General features: G+C 49.7%; 1 protein-coding gene and 1 long non-coding RNA gene across 12 annotated transcripts in view; one reads left to right on the top strand and one right to left on the bottom strand.

The window, feature by feature from the left end:
- LOC147375830 (uncharacterized) overlaps window positions 1-9,424 on the bottom strand; it is a 26,589-nt gene extending 17,165 nt beyond the window's left edge. The window contains exon 1 of the long non-coding RNA XR_015160525.1: window positions 3,437-9,424. This is a non-coding gene — a long non-coding RNA (uncharacterized LOC147375830). The remainder of the gene's footprint in view (window positions 1-3,436) is intronic.
- The window catches only part of BCAR3 (BCAR3 adaptor protein, NSP family member), a 259,712-nt gene that overhangs the window by 220,561 nt on the left and 29,599 nt on the right, over window positions 1-9,552 (top strand). For 10 of the 11 annotated variants that reach the window (XM_086391286.1, XM_086391285.1, XM_086391284.1 and 7 more), the window contains one exon: window positions 9,424-9,552. The exons of the other annotated variant lie outside the window; for it this stretch is intronic. In XM_086391286.1, coding sequence (XP_086247412.1) covers window positions 9,424-9,552 — 129 coding nt within the window. The remainder of the gene's footprint in view (window positions 1-9,423) is intronic. 11 annotated transcript variants of the gene reach the window in all.

Below are 9,552 nucleotides of genomic sequence, written 5' to 3'. Positions count from 1 at the left end.
GGCTCTCTATTGCGTTCCATTGACCTATGCCTGTTTTTCGTCACCTGTTCTTGACCGGCCTTCAGACTCTCTCTTTTTCTCCCCGCCCAGTGACAAGGAAGCTGCCACATGGAGGGCAAGAAGGCAAGCAGGGTTCCAGTCAATAAGTGGCTACTGGACACACGCTGTGTGCCAGTCACAGGCTAGGCTCTGGGAGCCACAGACTAGTGAGCCATGGCCTCTGGCCCCCGGAGCTCATGCCTGGCAGAGAGCCTTGGCCCCCCTGTGCAGTATGTGACAGTGGACCCCCTGCCCCCTTTGATGTAATCAGACTAATTCAATGTGGCCTTCAAGGCCCAGCCTCCTTGTCCGTCTCTCTTCTAGCCTCTCCCCATTCACCAGCCTGGGCTCCAACCAGGCTGCACAGTGGCACTTACAGAGGGGTTGCTGTTTGTGGACCACAGGCTGAGAGTATGGAGGAGGGATGTACGAGACTGTGTGTCTGGGAAGTTGGGGAAGGTCCCAGTGACCAGGGCCCTGGTCAGTGCACCTCAGAAAGGGAGCTCACGGCCAGATGGAGAAGGGCATCTCTGGCCTTTGGATTTTATTTGTAGAATACCGTGACCCTTTGGAACATGTGGACCCTTTAAATATAGTCCAAAAAACTTTAATGCCCCAAATCTGCTGACTTAAGGGCTTCCTTGGTGGCTCAGTGGTAAAGAATCTGCCAGTGTTGCAGGAGACCTGGGTTCGATCCCTGGGTCGGGAAGATCTCCTGGAGAAGGGAATGGCAACCCACTCCAGTATTCATGTCTGGAGAATTCCATAGACAGAGGAGCCCGGCAGGCTATAGTCCATGAGGTCGCAAAGAGCTGGACACAACCGAGCTACTAACACTTTCATGGATTCCGCCGCATAATTAGCAGGGCCCTTGTGCATTCTCTCCATCAGTGAAGCCTCTGCCGCTTATTTCTGGTGACCCACAAAGATGTCTGCACTTATGTATCCGCACCTTCTCATGACCTGGGCCTTCTATCGAATTCAGACCTGGCTCCCAATATGAGGTATCAGTATACGGCCAGGGTGGTGCTGTAGCTCACAGGGCTGTGAGAAATGTAATGTGTTCATAGCTCAGGAATCTGGGAGGAGAGGGCAGGATGCATGTCTGTGTCCCTTATGGATGAGGTCTGAGCCCTGGGAGAGTGCAGACCAGATGTAAGAAGCCCGTTTGTTTGCGGGGAAGAGGGGTTGGGAGAGACTGTGACTCGTGTGAGCCCTAGTGGGGCACCCCTTGACTAAAGTCCCTGAGCAGGAATTACAGAAGTCTCTGACTTTGTAGGCGGCGGTTGGACCACTGGACCACGGAGGTAGGGAAATTGTCAGGAGGCGATTGTAAAGGTTTAGAGAAAACAGGACAGGGTAACTTTCATGGGGATTAGAATGGACCTTAGTGAGAGGGAAAATCAGGAATTGCTTGATCAGTGGAAGCCAGTTCTGAGGGTTCTTGTGTGAGTAATGAGGGCAGAGGAGGTGCCAGTGTCTGGGGGAGGGGGAGAAGAGCAGGCTTTCCAGAGAAGATGAGTTCCATTTATCCATATCGACATCTGAGCTCTGAAGTGGATTCTGGTAAATATCCTACCACGGCACCAGCTCTAAAGGCTGGAAATGGGGATTTGGGCATCATCAGCACCTTTCAAAAGACTGAACTGGCCTTGTGCCACTAACCCCAGCCCCTTCCACTCCCTTCTGCTCACTGCAGCCAGATTGATCTGTCTAAAAGCATCTCTTTCTTTGTACCTGTTGCCATCCCGGGCAGCAGTTGTCAACAACCCTCACTGTCTGGAGTGTGGAGGTCTAAGCCCTCAGCCTGCAGTGCCCCTCTGTCTGATCTGTCCTATCCCCACCTTCCTGGTCGGGACTTCTCTGGTCACAAGTGACAGGAGTCCAGTGCAAACTAACTGAGGTCACAGGGGAGTTGACAAGTTGATGCAATCCCCTGGGGTTAGGGACATGCATGCCACTTGATACTTCCATCTCTTGCTCCTCTTCTCTTCCCACAATGATTTCATTCTCCCAGCCCAGTCTCATCCACACTGTGGGTCAAAAAATGAAGCAACCTCCGTACTTCCAGTCTCATGATATTTCCAGAGCAGGCAATGGCACCCCACTCCAGTACTCTTGCCTGGAAAATCCCATAGATGGAGGAGCCTGGAAGGCTGCAGTCCATGGGGTCGCTGAGGGTCGAACATGACTGAGCAACTTCACTTTCACTTTTCACTTTTCACTTTCATGCATTGGAGAAGGAAATGGCAACCCACTCCAGTGTTCTTGCCTGGAGAATCCCAGGGACGGGGCATCCTGGTGGGCTGCCGTCTATGGGGTCGCACAGAGTCGGACACAACTAAAGTGACTCAGCAGCAGCAGGGTGTTTTTTTACTCAATTCACTTAGAAAGATCCCAGGAAGAACTCTGATTGGGCCAGCTTGGGTCAGCCAGCAATGGCCAGGGAAGTGGGTCTGAACCACATAGAGAAAAGATAGAGCTCTCTTGGCGAGGAAAAAAGCAATGTTGTGACCAGATGTCTCTGCCTGCTTCAGCCCTCTCCACCCCAACCAGAACCTCTATCTGATAAAGCCCAGGTGCTCTTAGCTCAAATGCCCAAAGCACTCTCCCTCTTCTCAAGTTTTACCCTCAAGGGCCAACCCTGATATCCTATCCTCTCCTTCCTCCTCCCTATCCCATAGGGAGCCCTTATGTCGCAGAGGAAAATCAAAGGATCAACAGGTGGTGTAATTTCCCCCAGACTAAGGAGCCGGAGGGGCAGGGATGAGAATTCAGTGCTCTGTCTTCAGTGCTCAAGGATGTGTTACACCATTCCCTGTATTGGCTTCTAGGATACTGTGCCCTCGGGAGGGTGGGCCCCAGGCTGTCACTGCCCGCCTGCAGCCTGTGCTGTGCTTAGTCACTCAGTCGTGTCCGAACCTTTGCAATCCCGTGGACTGTAGTTGACCAGGCTCCTCTCTCCGTGGGGATTCTCCAGGCAAGAATACTGGAGTGGGTTGCCATGCCCTTCTCCAGGGGATCTTCCTGACTCAGGAATTGAACCGGAATCTCCTGCATTGCAGATGGATTCTTTACCAGTTGAGCTATCTGTCAGTGGCCCCACGATGGCGCCTCACAATCTTCTCCTTTCCACACACAGCTCCCAGCCCGGGGACATGGTCTTTCCATGACCTTGCACAATTTAAAATTCTGTGGGAACTGGGAAGCTTTTCTTACAGGCAGGGAGAGAGTAAAATAAATATTAATTATAATGCAGATGCCATCTTTTTCTAATCCTCTATGTTTCCTGCGCACAAATGAGCTGCTCTGGGCCTTTCCCACCCATTGCGCTTGTGGTACACACACCTCCCTCCCCCACCCACCCCCCGCCCCCTACCCCCACACGCACACTTACAACGCAAACCTCCTGAGAGGCTGGGTCCCATTGTTCTGCCTGATTTGAAATGCAAGATCACACATCACACAGCCTTCTCAAGACCCAAGCTGTTCCTCCCGCAGCTGGACCAGCTTTTCTTCCTCGGAGAACTGTTGAAATGTAGGTTTCCTCGTTAATCGAGGTTCCCAGCACGTCAGCGGAGCTGGCTCTGTGCCTCCAGAATGTGTTTTCCAAGCATCTCCTGGGCTCCAGCTATTCCAGCAAGTCAAGACCAGACTTGCCTGCCATGTGAGGCTCCAGAGATGTGCATTCCAGATTAGAGTGATTTTCAGAGCCAACCTCAGCAAGCCAGGACCGGTCCTGGCCACAAAACTGGACCACCTGGGGCAGGTGGACAGTGAGGTTCTTAAGAGGACTGAAGTAGACAGTGGACACGTGGCCAAGTACCAGGCTGCTTTCCTCCCAAATACCAGCCCACCCACTTCATCATGGCTGTGCATCAGACCTTAAACATCTCAAACGTAAACCTTCCATTCTAGTTAACCAGAATAGTGTTCTGATATGTCTATAAAAACCATTAACAGTGCCGTCTGTGTACCATGGTATAAGTGCTTCACAGATATTGATCCATTTCATCCTTATTAACCTCTCATCATACATTATTATCCTCATTGTAAAGACCGGGAGCTCTGCAGAGAGGTAAAGTCACTTGCCCTAAGCCACACAGCTGGTGAGTGGCACAGTGGCCTGTGGATGTAGCGGGCAGGCTGGCCTGAGCTCTTAAAGGCTGTGCTGTAACTTTCGTTGGTATTAGAGTTATGAAAATGCCAGCAATAGGAAAGTAGTAGTTAGACTCAGATTTCCGTGAGAAGCAACAATTATAGTAATTAATGAACTTTCCAGCTACTCTTCAGTGTGGTTGGACAGTTGTGGACCTCATCCATCCCTTTCTTTGCCATAGTTATCAGCTTACCTGCCTCTCATCTCAGACCCCAATGCTAACGACTGGGACCAGATGAAGTTTTAGAAGTGGAGCCATGTGAGTGGTAATTCTGATACAGTAGTTGCTAAGCCCTCCCTCCTTTCCTTCCTTCCTTCCTTTTCTTTCCTGATCAAGGTATGCTTATTACTTAACTTACGTACACAGCACTTTTTATTACACCCTTCTGTCCCCCTCCTAAAAAAAAGCAACTGCTCTGAAATCTCTGATAGATCCAACTCAGGCAAGATGTGGAGTAGAAGATGTATGTCCAGACTGCATCTTTCTTTTATGGGGGCTGTGAGTGGGATTGGTCCCTAGAATGAACCTGTCAAGGCTCGTGGGCAGAATGTTCTTGATCCAAAGCCTAGCATCTTCCCTCCCTCTGGAAGTTGTGGCCCACCTGCTGTGTGCGGAGGAGATCGGGGTGGCCAGAGCCTGTGCTGGTGCAGAGAAACCGAAGTCCCTTGTCTGTGGTCTCCCCTAAAGATAAGAGGCTTGAGAGACAAGGAATCAGACTTGTCTTCTTGGAATGAAGTTCAAAGTTAAGGACAAATGGAGAATTTGAGCCTGAAGAAAAAGTTGTACAACTATAAGGTGGCCGTTAGGAACATCTATAGCATCTGTTTGAGAGACTGATTGTTCCTAATTATTTCCGTGCTGTCTCTGTCTGGCAGTTGATGTAAAGTCCAAAGGGCTGGTGAGCAGTGCACTTCTGTCCAGTGTAACCTGAGAGCAGAGCTGAAATTACACATGCCTGGGTACATGGTGCCCAGTGCAGATTGAGAATGACTGTGTCCAGCCAGTCTTTGAAGCACATTGAATTCAGAAGATGTGTGTGGAAACATATGTGAAGAGATCAGCCTGGGGAGAAGGCTATGGGGACTCGACCGGGTATGGAAGATGTGCTGTGTCCTCCCTATTTTCCCAAGATTGGAAGCTGTCGGAGGGCTGGGACCTGTCCCTCATTCAGTCTCTCATGCTGAATTCTCGGCTGTGCATAAACTAACAGTGTATGAGTGAGAGCTGCTCTCCTCTAGGCTCTCCTTAGAAGGTAATTTAAGGAAGGCCGGGAGGATTCATTAGTAGTATCAATTAGAATTTCAGAGGACATGGATGACCATGCAAATGGGATAAAAACCAGGGGGGTTCAGGATGGGGGACACATGTACACCCATGGCCGACTCATGTGAATGTATGGCAAAAACCACTGCAATACAGTAATTAGCCTCCAATTAAAACAAAACAAACAAAAAAAAAACGTTGCTGAGGTACTGTTGTGTTACCTTAAATCACTAGAATTTACTTTGTAGCCAGTGAAAGTGAAGTCACTCAGTCGTGTCCGACTCTTTGCAACCCATGGACTGTAGCCCACCAAGCTCCTCCGTCCATGGGATTCTCCAGGCAAGAATACTGGAATGGGTTGCCATTTCCTTCTCCAGGGGATCTTCCTGACCCAGGGATGGAACCCAGGTCTCCCACATTGCAGGCAGACGCTTTAACCTCTGTGCCACCAGGGAAGCCCCATAAGACCCCCAAATTATCCAAGATGGCGGCATTTCAGAAGAAATTTCAAATGCCTGCCGGATGGGAGCAATTAAGTGGAAGGGTGCGCCATTAGCAAAGTTTCCGTTGTTTGGGGGAAGCCGTCTGAATTCTGCCAAGTGTCACAGGTCTGGTCATTCCTGGTCATTTCTGGTCCTCAAGGTGCACAAGTAGCAGTCACAGTGCAGTCAGATGGATACATTTCGCCAACCTTTCTATGGTCACCCCTCACCACCCATGGGGTTGCTAGCTGATCAAAATACTTACCTACAGTGGCAAAATCAGAGTCACCAAGGTCAAGAGTTCATAAAACAGGCACTTGAGAAAAATAAAAGTTGTGTTAATATATATGATTAAAACTACAAGTGAAAGTTCTAAAAGGAATAACCACTCCAAATAACCCTCCAAATAACCACTATTTCATCATGAGGGTGATCAGTCACCTGTGGGTGACTTTTGACTCGCCTCTTCAGTTGTTTGGGAGACACCGCCCATGTCATCTGCTGAAGCAGACGCTCCCAGCAGCCCACCTGCCTCCTTTTAATGCGGTAGAACCAGCCCTCAGCAGCTTGAAATAAGGAGCCCTTTGCAGTTCTTGCTCACTGTGGCTCTGTCTCCCCCGCTCCCCTCTCCCCTCTCTCTCCCCATCTTCCTCCCTTTTCCTTCTCCTCCTCCTCTTTTAAAATACAAGTCTAGACAACTGTGTAACCTCCTGACTTTTCACAAATTATGCAAGAGCTTAAGGGCTTATTTTTTGAAGTCTGGTTTCTGTCCCAGATTATTTGAGAGGGTCGGTCTTTCTGATCTTTTCTCTCTTCTCTAGGTACCTCCCTAGAGTGCCTCTCAAGTCCATAGGGGAAGAGAGCAGTAATTGTGCACTTTCCTCTAAGGACAGAAATAACAGAGCTGATTTTATATTTTCGGTAACAAGTGTGAAAAATATTATCTCAAAACCTAGAGTAAAAGATTGTCATGTATAAATGTTAAAAACAACTTTGATGTTGATGAGATGCGAGAGAGAGAGAGAGGGTGAGGGTGGGGGGACATGGCCTGGGTGTTGGGTAGCAGGGAGCAAGGAGAATGCAAACAGAAGTACGGCAATAGCTTCAGGGCTTAGGGCAAATGCAGTTTCAGTGGAGGGTTATACAGAGGATGGGACCTGCTGGTTGCTGCATTTTCAGGGCTCAGGACAAGGGATTTAGGCTGGGCATACAGATTGCCAGGGTGGCTAAATAGAGGCCTGGGTCACAGTATCAGCTAGGATTTAACTCAGCTGCTAGTGAGAGGAACACTGAAAATAACAGGCTTAAAAAAGAGAGGTTACATGGAAGACCTGGAAATGGGCAATCTGGGGCTGGGGTGTTGGCCTTACTGCTGTGAGGGACCTGGGCTTGTTCAGGCCTTCTGCCCGCCCAACCCCCCACCCCCATTCCTGTGGCTTGGCTTCTTCCTCATGCTCCAGGATGGTGTTGCAGCTCCAGCCATCACATCTCAGCTTGCAAGTCCCACCAGCGTGGCAGTTTATCCTTCTTTGGCCAGAACTTAGTCATGTGGCTGCACCTCCCAGTAAGAGAGGGAGATTGAGGCATATCATCCTGTAGCTGTATGGCAACACACCCAACTATAACAGGGTTTCAGATAATTTGAGAGGAAACAGAACTTTCATAACTAAGAAAAGTCACAGACCTTCCTCATCTTGGGTTATCTGTTCATTCAGTGAGTAGGGAGTAGCCCACGTGTTCATGCACTTCTCGAGGGCAACAGCAAGGTAGGCAGATGGGCTCTGGTCTCGTGAAGCTGATTATCTAGCAGGAGGTGAGACAGACAATAAATGAATGGCACACGTGGCCTGGATGACAGCCTACATTCTGTACTCAAGTCTTCCCCAGGAGCTCTCTTCAGATGTACCTGTACATAATTAATGATCGAAGCCAACAGTGTCAGACATCACTGCTAATGCCTGCGGGTGCCGTGGGCAGCCAGCATCAGCATCACTTTGATAGGAATTCAGCTCATCCATCAAACATTCCCGAGGGCCTGCACTGTGAGGAGTGGAGGGGAAGGGGAGGGGGGAGAAGTAAACAATTAGTAAGCCAGAGCCTCACCTCGAAAGTGGCCCAGGAGTCATTCTACTGCCAGTGCCCTCATGGGTTGAGGATAAGAATCCAGCAGTAAAATCCCAAGTCTTTTTCTTCTTTTTTTAAAAAAAAATTTATTTATTTTCTTTTGGCTCTGCCAGGTCTTCATTGCTGTGTGGGCTTTTCTCTAGTGGCAGTGCTCAGACGTCTCATTGCAATGGCTTCTCTCGTTGCAGAGCACAGACTCTAGGTTGCGCCGGCTTCAGTAGTTGAGGTCCCAGGCTCTAGAGCTCTAGCTCAGTAGTTGTGGAACGTGGGCTTAGTTGCTCTGCGGCCTGTGGGAACTTCTGGATCAGGGATCAAACCTGTGTCTCCTGAATTGGCAGGTGGATTCTTTACCACTGAGCCACCGGGGAAGCCCCCAGGTCTTTTCCTCGATTGAAGGCAGTTTGGGGGCTCTTTCCTTGCTAAGGTGCAGGGCAGAGTGATGAGGATATTTTGTGAGTCCTACAGGCTTTTGAGGCCAACCTGGGGAAATTGAGAAAATACAAGGACATGACCTTTTCCTTCTTGTATGACCTTCAGCCATAGTCCCTGAGCCTGGTTTTGCTAGGAGCCAGGCAGGTGTCCAAGTTCAGTTTATATGTTGTAAGTGGGCGTGGGTTCTAAATTAAACCCCAGTGAGTGCTACCCACCCAGAACTCCTGTCCCGGCCAATGGGCAAAGACCTAGATACAGTGATTCTCAAACTGCCTGAAGGGAAGAGCCAGTTCTTTAAGTTTCAATTTCCAGTCTGTTATAAAAAAAATGAAATATTAGAAAAATGAAATTAAAATTACATACAAAACACAAACTCAAGACTTCTGTTAGTAGATGCAGGAGACATTACCCTGTCCAATTGCTCTGGAGTTGGCCAGTAGCAAAAAATTCAGGTCCTCAAGGCAGCGCTTTGGACAGTATTGTCCCTCCAGGTCCAGGTGGGGACCGTGGCCTTCCCAGCTGTGTGTCAGGACAGTTCAGAAGGAGAACGAGGAAGCTCCCTAGGCAACTTCGATATTCCTCATGCCCCACACATCTCTCTCCCTGGTGCCCCCCACCCTGCTCCCCACGTTTTCAGCTGCTACACGAGCAGACGGATAAAAGGAACAGTTTGGCTAACTCTGCTGTCATAATCCCTGTGTGCAGGTGAAAATTTTACTGCACACTTGCAGCCAGAGAAATGAAAGGTCACAGCTAATTGTAATCATTATCCAGGCTCCCCTACCTGACCGGGGCTTTGGGCATATACCGCTTTGATAGCAAAGCAGCTGACTGCAAGGCCGTCTTCTCCGGGTGGCTGGCCTGGGCTCGCCAGTCTGAGCAGGGTGGGAAGGTCACTGGTGACTGGGGTCCCTGTGTTGCAGTTCTCCAAGGAAAGGCACGTCATGGACAGGACCCCCGAGAGGCTGAAGAAGGAGCTGGAGGAGGAGTTGCTGCTGAGCAGTGAGGACCTGCGCAGCCACGCCTGGTACCACGGCCGCATCCCCCGACAG

This window comes from Bos grunniens, chromosome 3 (assembly GCF_055505025.1).
Source record: "Bos grunniens cultivar Pamir isolate PY7600 chromosome 3, Bosgru_T2T1.0, whole genome shotgun sequence".
Lineage (NCBI taxonomy): Eukaryota > Metazoa > Chordata > Mammalia > Artiodactyla > Bovidae > Bos > Bos grunniens.
The sequence above is the reverse complement of the archived record's forward strand: the minus strand, read 5'-3'. Positions and strand labels throughout refer to the sequence as shown.